General features: G+C 35.4%; 2 protein-coding genes across 3 annotated transcripts; one reads left to right on the top strand and one right to left on the bottom strand.

Annotated features, from left to right (window-relative positions):
- Positions 1 to 6,776: 6,776 nt before the first annotated feature.
- On the top strand, positions 6,777 to 8,163 carry LOC107900631 (caffeoylshikimate esterase). Its single transcript, XM_016826301.2, has one exon. The coding sequence runs from the start codon at positions 7,046 to 7,048 to the stop codon at positions 8,072 to 8,074; it is 1,029 nt and encodes a 342-aa protein (XP_016681790.1). The 5' UTR covers positions 6,777 to 7,045; the 3' UTR covers positions 8,075 to 8,163.
- Positions 8,164 to 8,225: 62 nt separating this feature from the next.
- LOC107900630 (helicase-like transcription factor CHR28) lies at positions 8,226 to 16,894 on the bottom strand. Of its 2 annotated transcripts, XM_041095854.1 has the most exons (13): positions 16,301 to 16,894; positions 15,731 to 15,806; positions 15,306 to 15,632; positions 14,825 to 15,178; positions 14,127 to 14,695; positions 13,054 to 13,125; positions 12,366 to 12,443; positions 11,399 to 12,287; positions 11,153 to 11,283; positions 10,770 to 10,988; positions 9,756 to 10,355; positions 9,427 to 9,636; positions 8,226 to 8,855 (listed from the first exon to the last, which is right to left on the bottom strand). In XM_041095854.1, the coding sequence occupies exons 1-13, from the start codon at positions 16,460 to 16,462 to the stop codon at positions 8,751 to 8,753; spliced, it is 3,792 nt and encodes a 1,263-aa protein (XP_040951788.1). In that variant the 5' UTR covers positions 16,463 to 16,894; the 3' UTR covers positions 8,226 to 8,750. The 2 variants fall into 2 exon arrangements, with proteins under 2 accessions (XP_040951788.1, XP_016681789.1); XM_016826300.2 differs by having other exon boundaries at positions 14,127 to 15,178.
- Positions 16,895 to 18,640: the final 1,746 nt, after the last annotated feature.

Here is an 18,640-nt window from a genome sequence, read left to right as displayed (position 1 = left end):
CTAAAATTTTTTAAAAACCTCATTTCATCCCCTTTTCACAAACAAACTCAAAAACACTCTCCCATTTTCTCAAAATTTCCAGAAATCGATCAAGCCTCCGACGCCGAACCACTGTGGCAGCCACCGATCGCCGCCGACGACGCCGCCGTCCACGATGGTCGAAAAGTCAGAAAAGGCCATTTTTTAGCTTTTCAACCCCCCGACCCAAAAAGCGTCATTTTTTATCGGAAACGATGAACCTTGGCCTCACGACGACGCAAAGAAAGTACCTTTATTCCTTTTCCCTTTTTATTTTCCACTTTTCCTTCTAAAAACAAATGAGAACGAAAGAAAAAAGAAATAAACAATAAATCCGAATAAAAAAATGAAACTACCTTCGAAAATGTATTTGTGTTTGAATTTCTTTGATTTTTTTTATTCAATCTCTGTTTTTGTATTAGTATTCTCTGTAAAAAAAATATAACGATGTTTTTAGGGCTTTTATAGTCTAAAAATTACAAATTTTTTCTTTTTCTTTTTGTTGCTGTCATGTTGCTATTTGCTTGTAGGTATGGAGGTCGTACAGTGGTGACGTGGAGGAGCGGCACGCGTGGGAGAGGTAGCGCCTACAACTAAAGATGCATAGAGCTAGGGATTTTTTGAAATGTTAAGATAGTGGGCTAGGATTTGGTTAGGTTTTGGGTTAATTTTGGGTTTGTAAATTGGGCTTTTTGGGTTTGATGTAATTTTTTGTTTTTTTTTAAATTTTTTTTGGTTTGTAATTTATTTGTAAACTGGGCTCAGGTGAAATTGGGCCACTACAAACATGCTTATCATGTACTTCGTAGGGCAATAACAAATTATTACTTTTAATTTAACAGTTTCACTTTATCAGAAAACACATAATGTTCACATATCATGTGATGTAATAAGAGCACTTAAGGAATTAAACACAAATTTTAGGATTCACACAATATCAGAGGCCTCATTAAGCATAGAAAAACTCAAAAAATAATTCAGGGAATATACAGGGATTAAACTAAACATATCATACTTTTACATAATATTAATAATTTCCATCAATCAATCATGGATTCTAGCCCAAACCATTCTGTTATGGACTTAATTGAATAAAATTAAACATTAAAAATAGTTTGGCAATTAATTAGGGACTAATCTAAACAAGATATAAAAAATCTAGGTCAAAACTGTGATTTTTGTAAAATAGGAACAAAACTGTAAAATCTAAAAAATAGGAGTAAAATTGTAAAATAAAAAATAGGGATAAAACTGTAAAATTTGTAAAATAGGGGACACATGGTTGTGTGCTTAACACGTTTAGGTTGTTTTTTGGTTCACACGGCCACAGTCTATTACACGACCTGGCGACACAATTGTATGACCCCAGATTACACAGCATTAGGTTGTTACACGATTTTGAGACACAATTGTATGATAACACCACTTGGCCTCAGCCTTGTCACACGGTTGTGTGACCCCTGTTTTAACTTTTTACCTATTATTCTGTAAATGTTTCAGATTGGTCCCGATTTAGTTCTATACTTGTATAAAGGCTTCCATAAGATCGGTTGAGACTTGTTTTGATTGTAATGCATGATTAACATGAACTTGACTTGTATACATTGATTTATTGAATGATATTGATTAACATCCTGTAGCTTAGGTCTGGTGACTAGATCGGGTATGGGGTGTTACAATTTCTCTATATACATGCAACAAAAATAAAAATGTTCAATCAAACGTCAATTCCTCAGCAACGGCACCAACAACTTGACCGCCTCTCCCTCAACCAACAAGAGAGAGAGAGATATGTGATCAACACTCAAGAATTAAAATAAGATAAAATTATTGCGACTTTACTGTAACTGTGACAGGTCAGTTGTAATATTTATAGTATTACAATGGAACACTGGAGTATTCCAAGGATCGAACCCAAGAGAATCGTGGATTGAACAATTTCTAAATAACGTGTGAGTAAAATAAAAGTCTAACCAACTAATCGCAAAAAGTTATATTACGAAAAATCATAAATTCAAGAGAAATTAAACTAATTTCTACCTATGTGTAACGCCCTGAATGATTTATTTATGTTTCTGTAAGTATTTGACACAAATGTGTATCTGCTTCAGTGGTTAAGTGTTCTGGGTGTCTGTTTGAGGTTTTGGGTTCAAGTCCCACTTTTGATAATTTTGTTATTTTTTGTCCAAGCCTTACCCTTGTGGAGTGGGCTTACATAAAATTTTTTCTTAATTTATATTAGAATGAGCCTGCTGGTTCGAGTGGAAAAAGAGTTAGTGTGTTAGAGGTTCTATGTTCAAATCCTTGTGCAAGCATGGATGTTAATTTTTACTTGGTTGTTTGATAGAGTTTCAGTAGAGTTAAAATTTTGAGGGAGTTATGAGTTACTGGGTTAGTGGGAGTAAAATAAGGGATATGTGGGATTATCTTTTATTTTTATTTCTTTTTGCTAAAAGTTCTCTCCCCTTCAAAGAAAATCTGACGTCTAATGTCTTTTATTTTTCCCCTTCTTGACATTTCTTTTCTCTTTTTCAGCAACCCTCTGTTTTATTTCTCTTTTGATTCAGCTCGTGAATCCATTGTTTGATCGTGCTATTGGAATTGTCGGGTTTTCCTTTTGGTTTAGTAAGTATAACTCTGTTTTCGTTAACTTTCGATTTGGGATTTTTAGCGATAACATTTTGTAGTGGTTGATTAGTGGTAATTCGTGTTTAGGAGTAGATTGTGGAGTAGGGAATTGCACTTCAACGATTTAATATGCGTTAGAGGTGGTTTGTCATCGGTGGTAATTGGTTTCGTGTTAATTCTTGTGTCGAATTCGTTAATCAATCTACTAAATCGGTGTTGGGTACTCTATTTTTATGTTTCAAAAGCCTCGGGATTATTTTTGCATCAAAATTGTACCAGGTGTGTACCTAAAATGTGAAAAACGAGGTTTTAGCGAAAGCAAAAAATGCTTACTGTCGACGCTACATGGGTATGTGGTCGTCGGTATGGTTGGCCGTGTGTCAAGACACGGCCGTGTGGTGGTGTGAGTATAGCCGTATGGGCCACACGGGCATGTGGACCTATACGAGCGTGTGGGTTTTTGGCCAAGCCGTATGGGCCACATGGGCAAGGCCAATCTGGGTGTGTAGGCCACACGGACATGTGGGCCCATAATTCTAAAATTATCCCTAGGGTCGCACGGGTTGTTTCGATCGACTGTGGGCCTACCAAACCCTAAAATTATATGATCTGATAGTCTGATGTTCTGCTGTGCGTATGACACTGTTATGTATGTCTAATTAGTCTGATATATATATATTTGATATCTGTATATGAGCATTTAAGCATGGTAATTCTAATTTTGTATATCTAATTGGGGTTGGATTTGTTTATGTGGAGGAAGTGTTCTGTATGGCGATCATCACTTATATTCTGGTAGCTTGGCTGCATATTATCTGATGTGTGTTGTAACAGCACGATATGGTGTGTAGGGATGGGTGGGTGCTTTTAACCCCACATGGTGCGTTGGGATGGTCGGAGTTCGTACGTAGAGGATGGGGGTAGGATTCTATATATCTGCTCTGCATATCTGTTTCTGTTATCTAAATCAGCAAAGGTCTTAGGTCTGAATCTGATTGTGTATGCGACTTCTGTGTGTATAGCATGTCTATTTCTATTTTGTTACACACTGAGTTTATGAAAACTCACATTCGTTTGTCTGTACTGTTCAACTAATCCACAGATTTAGACAGGTCGGTGTAGCGGAGGCTCAACGGTGACCATTTGATTGAGAACTATTTTAACTTAGTAATCTATGGTTTTTATTTATAATTCTGGTTTTATTTGAGATTTTCTAATTTTTGGGACTCTCCAAACTGTTGGTTTTTATTTTGGATTTGGATGTGTTTTTGACGTTTTCATTGCAATGCATGTCTAAAATCACAGTTTTACGAAAACAAAGATTTTCTAAAAATACGAACTCCATTTTTAAAATATAACGATTTTAAGACTTTCGCTGTAAATTATGTTTTGGCAAATAAACTAATTAAATGACGTTTTCAGTACTAATTATGAATGAATACGAGTTATAAAAGTTGAATGGTTTATCAAAACAACTCAGTTTTCAAAACCCGTTCTTTGTGACGTCTCCGGACTCGGCCATAATGTTTAGGCCGAGTTTGGGGTGTTACACTATGTAGCAAGGACTAAATTGTAAAATATACAAAATTACGAAATTAACAATTAAATAAAAAACGATGGTTGGTTGACATTGATGTGGTTCACTAATATTTGAATTAGGGATCCAAATTGCTTAAAGTCCCAAAATGGATCCATTTTACCTCTCAGTCTCAATTTTACCAAGTTAGACAAATTAATTTGAATTTTCTCTCGATCTCACCGGTTAACCTAGGACTAATGATTTGGTGCTCAACAATATCTCCTCTTGGTCTTACTTGCCTAAATATTCCCTTAAGGTCGTCAATCTTAAGTTTTTAGGTTCATTCAAATTAGTCTAATTTATTACGATTTGGTCCCTTATCCAAAAATCAGCTCACCACATCTCCGTCAACCAATTTCTTAAAGGTTTAGCTACTCATGCTAGAAATAAAGCTAATAAAAATATGAATTAAAAACATGGAAGCTATTAAAGAAAGCTTGAGAAAAATATAAAAGTTGAGATTTTTATGCAAGAAAACTTAAAAGGCATGTGAAAACAAACATTCAACAAGAAAATCTAAAGCAATAAACATAAAAGAAACAAACTTTAACAACTGCAAAATAAAATAAACTGAAATGCATTAAACTAAATCTAAAAATGTCTTACAACCTAGGTACAAGAACTAAAAGTACAAATAACCTTAAGTTACAGTGATAACTAACTTAACTAACACTAAAAAAAACTAAAATAAGAAGAAAAGTTGCAAAGAAATGTTAAATCTACAACTAAGGAAATGAAAATAAGAAACCCTAGAAGAAGAGAAAGAAAAGCTAAGAGAAAACCTAGAGAAAATTAAACCTAAACTAAGCTAATGTGACATTTTTTCCTCTCTCAGCCAAATTTTAACTGATATAGCAGCTATTCTGACCTAATCCAAAAAACCCTTGAATGAGCCTTCAATGACTACCTTTCTTGTCCATTTTTGTTCCTTCACGATATTGGTATCACGATACCAAGGAACAAGATATCACGACACTTTGAAAAATTTTGAACTTGGGTGTTTCTTGGCAGGTGGATATCGCGATACCACTGAAGGGTGGTCTCCAATCCCAGGTTTGTTGGAGGTATCGTGATTCCAAGGTTTGGATATCGCAGTACCCTCTCCTTTGGTGTCGTTCTTGCTCAATTTCAGTCTCCAAAATGTCCCTACATCACTTAACCATAGGTTAAGGCCCCCAATGGCATTATTGGCCAATTTGAGGTCTTAAAATGAGTAAAAACAAGACATATACACTTTTTAACTTAAAACCTAAAAAATATGAAAAAACTACAAAGAAGGCACTACTTTGCTTGAGAATAAGCTCCATAAATGTATCGAGAAAGTCAAATTTGTCATGTCAAATTACAACAGATCAAGAGCAATAAAAGATCTAACAATAAGATCTAAGAGATATGTACAAGAGAAAATAAAAGAACAAAGAATTTGAGGTTTTTCTCTTGACTTTGATGCTTGGATATGTCTCTATTGAATCTTAAAGTATTGTTGATGAGTGTTTATACCAAAGTATAAATTTGTAGACATTTATGGCCATTGGAGGTAATTTGAAACCGTTGCAAGCATGAATTTTGAAATGAAAAAAATATTTCTACTACTCAAGTCTTGATCTTTATCAAGGAGGTATTAGTACTTGGCTAAAAAGTAACCATTGAGAGGCTAAGTCTCTAGACTTGCAAACCCAAGTCTCAAGACTTGCCTAGTAAGTCTCAATATCATGCCCTTGTAGAAAATGTTGTTGGCTACTGACTTGTAAAACCCCAAATATTGATACTTGGTTACCAAAATGCCTTAGAGAACATTTTATGCAGCTTTAAATACTTTGGTATTGACTAAAGAACATTTGGAACATTATGAAACACACATAGAACATGTTTTTGAGTTTTTGCAAGTGCTGAAAATGCATGAAAAATGTTTGATAAGATTTTCAACCATATTTTTATGACTTAAGAAATATATATAATTTATATTAACAATTAATGTATTTTTTTAAAGAAACATAGCTAAAGAACTAGCTAATATGATTGAAAAGGAATAAATGGTTGAAATATTGAATAAAAATCGATTCGATTGGATTTTTAATTTTTTTATTTAACCTCATTTTGAAAATCTTAAAAATATTAGCTAATGATAATTAAGAAATATTTATAAAAATAAAAATATCAAAAAATATTAAGACATAAGAAATATATATTAACAAAAATATTAATAATGAAAATAAACCAAAGAATAAGAAAGCCCAGAAGATTATATGAGAAATTGAAAACAGAACCGAATTTTTATGTTAAAAAAAAAACGCCTATTGTACATGCTTTTCGGTTTTGTTCAAAGTTCTTACGTTTCCACGTCAAGATATTTCTCAGTATTAAGTTAGTTTTTATTTATGGATTGGAATAAATAACATTTAATTCGGATATAACTATCAAACTGTATATATCAGTTGTTTAACATTATTTTACTTTTATATCATCTTCACTTTTTCAATTTTCTATAAATGCTTTTTTTTCCTTAAATTTATTAAACTTGGGTTTTGGTGGCAATGCTATTCAAATAGAATTCAAACCCTCATCCCTAAAATTACTTTTAACAAAAAAAAAAATATAAATCTACCACATAGTTTAGCACCAATTTTTAAGTTAAGCATTTAAAAAGAAAATGGAGGTGCTTGAAGAAAAAAAAAATTTAATACCACAAAGATGGGAAAAAATGTATAATTTATATACAAATCTACGATGAAGCCGAAGGTGAAAAGAGGAAGAAAGCCTATCTCTTGGTAGCCCAACTCAACCACTAGTCCAACCCTTAGAATAAAGAAACCTCTTTAAATGACCAGCCACAAAACTATTTACCAATCAAAAGCAGACGCCCAAAACGATCTGATCTACTCAACTTCTTCTCCAAGGATGGTGGAACAAGAAGAAAACCTTCATTACTGGGGCGACATCTCAGAGGAAGAGTATTACAGGCTGCAAGGAATCAAAGGGTCAAAATCGTTCTACACTTCACCAAGAGGCCTCTTTCTCTTCACAAGATCATGGCTTCCACTCTCTGGCCCTCCACGTGGCATCATCTTTGTGATCCATGGGTATGGCAATGATATAAGTTGGACTTTCCAGTCCACATCAATCTTCCTTGCTCAGAAAGGGTTTGCCTGCTTTGCCCTTGACATGGAAGGCCATGGGAGGTCTCAAGGCCTTAGAGGCTATGTCCCACATGTTGATTTGGTTGTCCAAGACTGTCTCTCCTTCTTCAATCTCATCAAGCAAGATCCTAACTTTGGTGCTTTACCTTGTTTCCTTTATGGAGAATCAATGGGTGGTGCCCTTTGTTTGTTGGTTCATTTTGCTGATCCAAATGGGTTCCAAGGAGCTGTTTTGGTAGCGCCCATGTGCAAAATCTCAGACAAGGTTAGACCCAGATGGCCAATTCCTCAAGCCCTCACTTTTATCTCCAATTTCTTGCCCACTTTAGCCATTGTACCAACCGAAGATCTTCTGCACAAATCAATCAAAGTAGAAGAAAAGAAGATTGTTGGGAACAAGAACCCAGTCAGATACAGAGGGAAACCCAGATTGGGGACAGTTGTTGAACTCTTGAGAGTGACTCAGCTTTTGAGTGAAAAACTGCGTGATGTAAGTATCCCATTCCTAGTAGTCCATGGGAGTGCAGATGTTGTCACGGATCCGGAAGTGAGTCGGACTTTGTACAAGGAAGCATCCAGTCAAGACAAGACCTTGAAGATCTATGAAGGGATGTGGCATTCCTTGTTGTTTGGTGAACCTGATGAAAACATTGAGATTGTTCGTACTGATATATTGTCTTGGTTGGATGATAGATGTAACACAAAGATCTAAACTGGTTTAATTTACGCTGTCTCATTGGAACAACATTATGTTGACGAGGATTTGCAATTCAATTTCAATAAACTTAAATGCTATCATCATATTCGGATATTCTGAAAAACGAATGTAACAAGTAGTACAGGGATAAAGCATAGGGTTCTAATTCGCAATAATCAAGTTTTCACATTAATGAATGAATACACTGCAGGGCCATAAATAGTATACTCAAAATGACCGATGATGCTACAAATTTCAGTTTCTGTATCTTCGAAAAGAATAAGAAAAATAAAAATAGGGGACCTATCATTTACATAACTAAAAGAATAGCCCGGTTCCAACCCTATACCATCTTTGGAAGAGCCCTATCCCTATATCCATATACAATGTCATAGGTGATGTGAGGTTTGAGAACTATCAATGACCAACAAAACAAATTTAACTTTCCTTTTGTGACTATGTGGTATGAGAATTCTCCTACTATTAACAGCGTCTGTTCAAAAAGCCTTGCCCCTTGCCTGTCATAGCATCTGCTAGGCAGGGAAGACGGGTTGTGAAATGGTGTTCTACAGGAAGAAGTGGGAGATCCGACTGTCCATCCCCAACATGATGCACGGGACCCTGGGATGCAAGTCTATGCACCGCCAGTTTTGCTAATGCCAATTACTGATGTAGCTATAAAAGTGACACATCATGCCATGAACAAGTATTCCAAGTCTTCTACTGTGAGGCGAGTCTGACGCCCACCGGTTTCATCCTCCCCAAATGCTGATGCAACCATCTTCCTCTTCTTTTGCTGTCAATCACGAAAACAAAAAATAAGCAAACCCTTACTGAAAATAAAGTTCTTGGAGAAAGTAAACATGCAAGTTCTATTGATGCTGGGAAGCCATTTTAATATGGCCATTAAACCAGCACAAGTTGGTTTCAACATGAATATATTCCCAACAGCTATTGTGGTTTCCACTGGCTGTACTATATCCAGGCCAGGGATTTCAAGAGCAACCACTGCCCATATGACTGGACTTGTGACACACAAATTTAAAATAGTTCCATGCTCAGTTTTAAACTATATTTAATTACGATTATGCTAGATAGATAATGCGATAAGCATTCAGGCATTCAGGCAAGGCTTAGCCCACATGAAGCTCAAATTTTCTCCGTGGCATATGGGCAGCTTTATCCATGTTTATAACACTGAAAGTTAACTTCTCAAGACCATTAACAGCATCAGATACATCAATTCTTTTCTATGCACCAAGCAACCATATCAGCATCAAATACACTCTTCAGCTTGATAAAGCTATGGAATTAAACACGAAGAGAAAAGCAGACCATTGTGACTGCATAGGTGGGGAAAAGCTTACCTGAAGAGCCAAAATACGATCCTCAACTGTATCTTTCACAGTTAATCGTAAAACAGTTACAGGCCGAGTCTGCCCAATTCGATGTGCCCTATCAATTGCCTGGTCCTCAGTTGTAGGGTTCCACCAAAGATCAAGCAGAAGTACATGGCAAGCTGCAACCATGTTCAGCCCAAGACTGGCAGCTTTTAAGGACATAATCATAACAGATACCTACAAGCGAAAGGAATGAATTTCATGATTAAGCAGATTTGCTGAACACCAGAATATCACACTCTCTATGATAAGGTACAAAATAATAGAGGTAAAAGAAGAATAGAAATCATTGAAACCTCTGGTAGGGTGTTGAAATCTTTCACTGCTTTATCTCTAGCAGCAACTGACATAGTTCCATCAAGTCTTCTGTATTGGATGGAAGAACTTTTAAGACAGGCTTCAAATAAATCCAACATCCTTGTCCACTGGGAAAACACTATAGCTTTCTCCCCAGGTGCCTTACTGGAATCATTCGAACTTGCACCCATAACCAGATCCTTTCCATCTGGAAGGCCATTTAGTGAATCCGGAGACTGGAGATCAGAGGAACCTTCTGGGCAGCCACTAGTCCTTAATCTATTATCTTGAGGTTTAGCTAGTGATTTAAGGACATCAAGGGCAGCTTTAATTTTGGAAGAATCATTCAAACTATCCTCAGAACAAGGCCCAATTACCTCAACAACTTTTGAACCAGAACAATCAAGAGACTTATCCTCACCAGGCTGCTCAGAGAGAGAACTGTTTAAAGAGGTATTCGAAAACACTGAAGACGCACTTAATTGACCTTTGCAATTTTTGGTGGGACACTGCTTGTCATCACCAGTAAGATGTTCAGAGATGCATTGGTTGCAGAAAACATGACCACAGATGGTGACAACAGCATCTTCTGGTGGATCCTACAAAACATAAGCATGGATGTCAGAACGGAAGATTAAAACTTAAAAAGTTGAAGAATAATAAAAAATAAAAAACTAAGAGGAGAAATTATGCCAAATAGATGATTCTGGTACTTAGCCATGAAAGGCAAAACAAGCCACCATAAAGCACAATATGATCCTTCAGCATACCCCAAGCTGAAGCATTTAAACATACGCAAACAATTATTTCATCTAATCCTAATTGAATGAATCCTTATGTGATCACTCAAATCCTTTAAAGTGGTATTGTTCCTAATTGTTCCTAAAATCCTTATTTGTTCCTAGTTGAATGAAACATGCCTAGGCAATAAATAATCAAAATACTGTAAAAGAGAAGCTGTTATTAAAGTAGATGAAAACGAACTAAAGGAACAAGCCGAAAGAACCACATACATTGCAGATGCCACAGAGTTCCAAAGATGATAAACAACTTAAAAGAAATGTTAGCTTTTCCTGAGGAAGCTTCTTTGCAGTCTCAATTGACAATTTCCATGAAGAGTTTGAATCAAAACCTCTGACCAGAAGAGGATGATCACAGGCTTGGCGAAGCCGCAAAAGCATCAACAAGATATTCACATAGTTCTGTTTGACAGTCCCTGCAGCTGCATACTCCTGATAAAGATTTCAAAAATTAGCAAATAAAAACAGAACGTAATAGAAGCATAATAAAACCACATAAACAATTCATACCATTAGGTATATCCTGTAAAGCTACAAAGAAAGGTATACGATATACAGTGGATATCTAAATTTAGTTAGACTAAGAAAAACCGTACTTTAAACTGAGCACGTGAATCAGACTCCAGTCTGGAATAGAAGTCACGTTCCGCCTTTGTGAATTCCACCTTTCTCAGTTCTATCATTTTAGGTGGCAAGTTAATAATTGGTTCCCCATCAAGAAGTGTAGCTGCAAAAAGAACACAAAAAAATTAAAATAAGTGATTGCAATTAGTTGCATGCAAATAACAGTAGAATCACATTTTCACTGCACGACCAACTTAAACTAAAGAAACAGCTAGTACCTTTCGTGCGGCGTAACATTATTGTTTGCAAGATAGCTTGCAATTTTGGATAGCCTTTCGCTGGATTTTTAGCAATCGGGATCTTTATGGAAGAACAGAAATATTTGTAAGCAGCATATGGGTCATATCTCAGAAATCTGAAGTAGCTATAAAGGTCGTCAATGGCATTTTGAATTGGAGTCCCAGACAAACACCATCTTCGTTTAGCACGAAGGCCCCAACAGGCCCTAGCAACTTGAGTTTTATGGTTTTTAATGCTTTGGGCCTCATCCAGAACAATTCTAAACCATCCAACTTTTGCAAGAGGTCGAGCAGCAGAATCAAGAAGCAAATCGTCAACCTCCTTGTGCTTCGCTCCTTTTTTATTAGAACTAGGCGGGTATTTCCTTTTCCTGCTTGGTGGAAAATCCAGAGAAGAAGCACGGTCACCTTCCAACTTCCCTTTCTCATCATCATCTCCTTGAGCAGGAGGTTGTTTTGGGACCTCCATGCTAACAATTGAATATGTAGTAAGGACAACATCATACTTTGCCAACTCTAAAGGATCCCTTGTCCTGTTGCTTCCATGGTACACTAGAAAGGAGAGATTAGCTTCTTTCGTCACCTTATTGTGTAACTCATCTGCCCATTGCCGCAATACACTTGTGGGACATACAATGAGTGTTCCAGCAGCTGGCCTTCCCTTTGCTTGCCCTGATGGAGAAGAGCTTTTCTTTGAAGCACCATTTGACATGACATGACTGTTATCAGAATCTTGCTTCATCTCTTCATCATCATCCAAATTTAGTGTTTCCAACTCAACCTTTCTCACATCTTGAGAGGATGCTTTAGAAGATGAAGGCCTTTCATTAAGAATAAGTGCAATTGTTGACACAGTCTTTCCTAATCCCTGCAAGAAATAATATATATGAAAACATGATTCACTAGTTATCAACAAGCGTATGGCAGCCTCAAAAATGGAACTGACCTGATCATCTGCAAGAATTCCTCCCATACAGTGTAAGCCAGTTTTCTCCTTCTGGGTCATCCATGACAAAGCAATTCTCTGCCCAAGGATTAATTCAGAAAGAATTGGACTAGATTCATAACACTCATAAATGAACACACAAGAGAAGCTTGGAATTCGCTATGCAAGCATACAAAAGTCAGAAAAGCAACATGTAAAGAACAATTTTTGAAACAATAACACCATAATTAATAAATAGCACAGTACCTTAAATTAAACTACAACAAAATAACAAAAGTTCTTTGTCTAAGATTTCTTCTTCGACTGCATCTATGAATGGTAAGGAAATATCTAACACTAAAAGAAAATAAAAGAGAAGTCTCAAAAATTGACATTGCACCTCTCAGGAAATGAGGTTAGAAAACAATCACCACATTAACTACTTTTTTTAAGTCCACTTTTATCCAACTTGGTCCTGATAAGTATTTTTTAGCCATGCTCATTCTTTCCAGCAAACAAGTCATGCCCACTGTAGGCATTCAAATTCAAAAACCATATTTAAATGTCCTTTTAAAATGAAATCTTCAACTGGAGCCATTTTCACCTTATGCAAATACCAATTCCCAACTCTGAAGTTCAAAACTTCACAGAAGCTCAACATTCACAAAGTAAATAATAAAGAAAACATATGATGTGGAACAATTCAGACCTGATGGCGTAGAAGAGGTACTGCCAAAACACCATCCGGAGGACTAGCTTCAGATTTTGGCTGAGAAAGGCCCTGTGAGGCACCAATTTTATTAATTAGGTAAACATAAAGCCATAAACATTACATATAACATTGATTCTGATCAAAGCGGCCACAAATATAGATCAGAAACAAGGCAACATCAATGCTTTACTCACACAGAAGCATTAAAGTAGCCTAAACATCTATCCTGCAAACCATTTTCATCTGGAAATCTACACTGCAAAATCCAATTTTATGCAGAGATGAATTAACCCAAGAAGTATTTTGAGATACTCTAAACTAGTTTTGTTTGTCAAATTTTTTCATTACATATTATAACAGTTTACGCAGCAGTACTTCATTCAAAAGCTCCTCAGGCCAAAGGCAAGTCCCTTTGAAATAATAGCAAGCAAAACAGTAGTGTGGCAGAAACCAAAAAGAGGAAAGTCTTAAGAATAATCTCTTTAAAACAAATCCTTCTAAAGAAAATACTTCTCTCTTGATCACACCCTCATTAAACAGGTTTGATAATGGAAAGAACCACAATCATCTTTTATCAAGCCTTTCAGTTCACTCTCTTCCAAAGCATTATTTTTCCTTTAGGCCAAAACACCAGAAAGAAGATATCAAAGAGAACATTTTGAAGTTTTGGAAGTATTTATCAAATCATGGTTCCATCAAACTGACTGGCATATCATTAAGACCCTATTATATTTAGCCACTATATAACAGATAATAATTAACATTTTTAGCAGTCAGAGACAATAAGTTCGCATGTTTAGGAAGTAGAATTCTTTCGAAGAGACCAGTAAAACATTAGGGGCACTATTTCATTCAACCACTGCCTAAAAGATGACAATTTTTCTTCAGGTAAAAGATAACACATAACTAAATAAAGATATAACACAAAATAAGCCAAGGACAGTTTCTTCTTAGCCAGTTATGCAAAGAGCACTGTAATGGTCGAAATCCCCAGAAATTTAACCAAATTCTTTTGATTCACCAATCCATAAAAGCAAGAAACAGTGCAATCTCAAACAAGTAGCACTAACCTGCAATGCAACACGAAAAATTAACTGTTCATCGTTTCCCTTGAGCCTGATACCCCCTATTCCTGGGTTATGAAGCTGAGTACTAGATGTAGTATTCGGCAAACTTGAAGTCTTCTTCACAAGCACCAGAGATTGGTTTGACCAGGCAGGTTGACTAATGTCTTCAAGAATGCATATATCAGGGTCATCATCAACATGGGATCTGCAATCTGATGAATTGCTATGAATAGATTCAGGACTGACTTTTGAAAGACCCATACTCCTTGAAGGAATAAACTTATTCTCTCTTTCATCCTGAAAACAACTTAACTGCATCTTGGTTGAACTAATTGGGTATGCACTGGAAAAATAGTTCTCTGGGGAAGTTAAATTTAAATGTCCCTCACTGAAGAAAGATTGACTACTAACATTTAGATTAATGTCATGATTGTAATAATGAGCATCCTTGCCATTAACCATAAAATCCTGATTTGATACAGAAGGATAAATATCAGATGACTGCTTTGAGGCTTCGTCAAGAGATAATGACTCAGCAACCCTGTTAGTAGACTTTCTCCAGCTAGCTTCATCTAAAGATTCAGCAGAATGGGAGAAAATATTGCCAGATGTGATCAGTTCGTTATCTTCATTCTTTCCATAAACTGCTTGTTTGTTATTTAAAATGCAAGGTTTAGAATGAGTGAATGGCTGCAGCGAACCTTTGTCATCAAAGAGTCCATCATTGGCAGTGTATGAAAATTTTCCATAGGCTGGTAAAACATGTCCATTCCCTTCACCTTCAAAATGAAGTTTCTTTACATCAGAGAAATCAATCTCACCCTGAGAATTGAATATTATCCTACTACTGGAGCATGCACTCTCAGTGGGAAATTCCACAACTTCACCCTCCTTACTTTCTTCAAACGTAAAATTTAGGGAACCAGGCGAGTGTTGCATTGAGGAATCAGCAAAATATGCATCATCTCCATTCATGTAACAACTTATAACTGAACAGGGATCATACTGATCAAATATTAAGTTTGTATTCTCATCAACAGGGCTGTGCAAAGCATCTGAATATTCAGAAAACAAGAGTCAGCATTTCCACTAAAAAACTCGGGCACAGCAATAGGAAGCAAAAATTTCAAAATGCACAACTAATGACAATGTTTAGATTGAAGTAGCAAGTGGGTAACGTACTTTTGTAGCCAAACTCCTCTTTAGTATTCATGAACAATGAACTAGTTTTATCATCCACAAGTTCAAATCTTAAATTATCTCCATGATCTAACGCATGGTTGCCATCTATCTCAGAAAAACTAGATGCTGTACTACAGCTGGGAATCTCAACTCTCTCTCTGTAGGATGTCCCTTGACAAATTGCAGACCACTCTTTAAAACTTGCAGAGGATGTTTGAACCGGTGAACAATCATGTGCAGAGAGTTCTAAATTCCCATGATAATAAAAGGAGCCACCGGTAGACCCTGCCCTAGCATCTGAATCATCGGAATTATTTCTTAAACAATCTGCAAAAGTAAACCCCGAGCAAGGAAATATCATCAAATTTTCATTATATATATAAAAAACAGAAACTTAGAAAAATGCTTGTGCAAAGAAATTTTACCACTTTGAAACTGGATGGATTCAAGATCTGAGTCCCCTTGAGACATATTTCTAAGCGATGGATCTTCTGGATTAATCTGCAATTTAACAAAGAAAGAATAACCTATCTAGGAAAAGAATAGAAAACAAGATTGAACTTCTACCGAGAAACAAGGGCTAACAAAAAGCCATGAAATATCAGTTCCACAATCTATAACCTCGAGTTTAAGAGTGAAAGTACGCAAAGTCAATTACAATTTATGAGATGAATTTGGATTCCAGATTCGCAAATTAAGCAAGGAAGTACTTGAGTTAAATAAATTCCAAAATAATCATAGTAGAATGCGATAGTTCCAAATAAAGTAAGTTCAATTTCATTCAATTTCAAACAAGCTATGAACTATGTTCTCATAAAATCAGCTAAAATAAGCAACCATTGACTCATTTCCTAGGCTTTCCAATGGAGAGTACGTGATCTATACAACAAATTCCCTTTCAAAATTTCACAATTAAAGAGTAGGATTCCAGTAAAATCTTCACACTCCACACCCTAAAAGTGGCGCCAAATTAAACCGCAAAAGAAAGTAACTACCTGCGGAGGATCAGAGTTCTCCTCAAGAATACGATTGATGCTGTCGAGATCGATGCACATACCATCCCCAACGAAATCATCGAACTTATAATCAGCCGAGAGATCGCCACTTGACAAGATACCGAAGCTATCATTGCGGTTATCTTCCCCCATCATCAACATCAAACAAGAAGAAAGAAACCGAGAACCCTCACTTGCTTTTGGAAACCCTAAAAAAAAAGCTCTTGTGAAACCTAGCCGATTTACCGGACATAAAGAAACAAAGTATTGGATCCAATCAATACGAATCGCATCACTTCAACGAAGAAATTAGAGAGAAGTTTCCTCGACAGTTGGCGTTGGCGGTCTCAAACTTAGATGCGACTTTTTGTAAAGAAAAAACAAATGTAAGAGAATCGTGAAAGAATGCGGTGGCTCCTTTTTGGTATTAAATAAGGATTGGTTATTGTAGAAAGACTTTTGCGCAGACGAATTTTAGAATTTCCCATTTATATAAAAATATTATATATTATCTTAAATAAATAATTTGTCTCAATTTCTTCGGTAGGGCGGAGGACGGCGGCGGAGAAGACAATAAGAGGGGTGTCAGTCACGGACCCGACGTCGTATTGTACACACCTTTTACTTTTTTATTTAGGATGATTTTAGAGCGAAGTTGCGGAAGTCGGTGGAAGAGACACGCGAGTAAAACGCGCATGGTTTGATTTTTGGCGCGTGATTTGTACAAGGCTGACAATGGATGCCCAAAAAAAAAAACACCGTCAATGAGCAATTAGATTTGATTTTGGTTAGACTTATCTGATTACAAAAATAGATATAAATCGTCTCAACAAACCATTTCATTTGATTTTCTCAGTCTTATAATTTAGTTTTGATTCAAGCATTGTAAAAAGAGCTTCTTCAATTATTACAATTATAAATAAATAAATATATTTTTTTATTAGAAAGTAGAATATAAAAAGAAGATAAAATTATTTCCAATTAAATTTACCTAGGCAGAACCGGGGAGATTTCGAGGGTGGATGTCGGGGAATTTACGTCGCTTGGGATCGCGCTCTTTCTCTTACTTTTCATCAATTTCAGATTTACATAACAACGGGATTGTCCTCTACGTGAAAAACATGATGTGCTACATTAAAAACAATAACATTATGTTAAACGCATCATTAGGTATCATATCTTAAAATATCAATAATCATTGTTTCTTTTAATGCAAGTCAAATAAATGATAAAGCTATGGAAACATAAGCTTTTTTCTTTCCTCGATATTCTTAGTAACTTGCTTCCTATTATTCTTTGTTTTTATGCTGGTCTTTTGTGGTGAAAACAGAACAGTAAGCCATTGTTGACTTCTTCCATTTTTTTTTTTGAAGACAAGACAAAATAAAGTTGGAGCAACTTGTCTTTTTTAATAATAATTAATATTAAATAATTACCTTTTTATAAAAACAAAAAACATGGTTGGTAAGAGAGTTAGAGGAGTTCTAAATGTGTGTTAACATATAATCATTAAACCAATATAATATCATTCGGGTTCTTTTTTTTTTCAATTTTTTCTTAAAATAGGATGTTTCACAATTATTATTTTTAAATGTGTTTTTTTAATATTAATATTTGATACATGAATAATATATACATCACAATTGAATAAAGAGGTGATACATCGTTAAAAATGAAGTTAAATTAATTTAGCTTTAAAATTTTATGATGATGTGTCATCATTTTAGTAACCGGTGATGCACAGAATTATACATTATCAGTGTATTAAATATTAACTATTATTCAAGATCAAGCAACCTTAACATTAATGGGTTTGAAGGTCCATGCAGATAATCTTTGAAGAAAACTCAACATCTAAAAGTGCCAAGGTCCTACTTTTATACTAGAGATTCATCATGCAATATGATTCCCACCATTTAGGGTATGATAAAATAACCATACATTAACCTCGACACTTATGGATATATCATGGGTATTTTCAAAGGTTTCATCAATAATTTTGTACTTCAACTAATATGAACTTGACCTTAACTAGTTAGTTTAACCTCGATACATATCGATGTATCGTGTAAGTGTTTTTTTCTTTGTTTTAATGTTATTTGTGTTATTATTATTTTTTGAATATGTTATATACTATATTATTTTTATTTTTATGGTAGTTAATTAGTTCTTTATTGGATGATATTAAAAATTATTGAAATTGCTAGTATTGTTCCTAATATTAGTAATTTAATATTTTAAAGGCTCAAGTGGCAAAACGAGAAACCGATTTATCAACCTAGTCCATTATAATGGATTGGTTGTGATGGTTGATATAGACGTCCTATTCCAATTGGCTCA

This window comes from Gossypium hirsutum, chromosome D06 (genome assembly GCF_007990345.1).
Source record: "Gossypium hirsutum isolate 1008001.06 chromosome D06, Gossypium_hirsutum_v2.1, whole genome shotgun sequence".
In the NCBI taxonomy this organism is placed as follows: domain Eukaryota; kingdom Viridiplantae; phylum Streptophyta; class Magnoliopsida; order Malvales; family Malvaceae; genus Gossypium; species Gossypium hirsutum.
The sequence above is the reverse complement of the archived record's forward strand: the minus strand, read 5'-3'. Positions and strand labels throughout refer to the sequence as shown.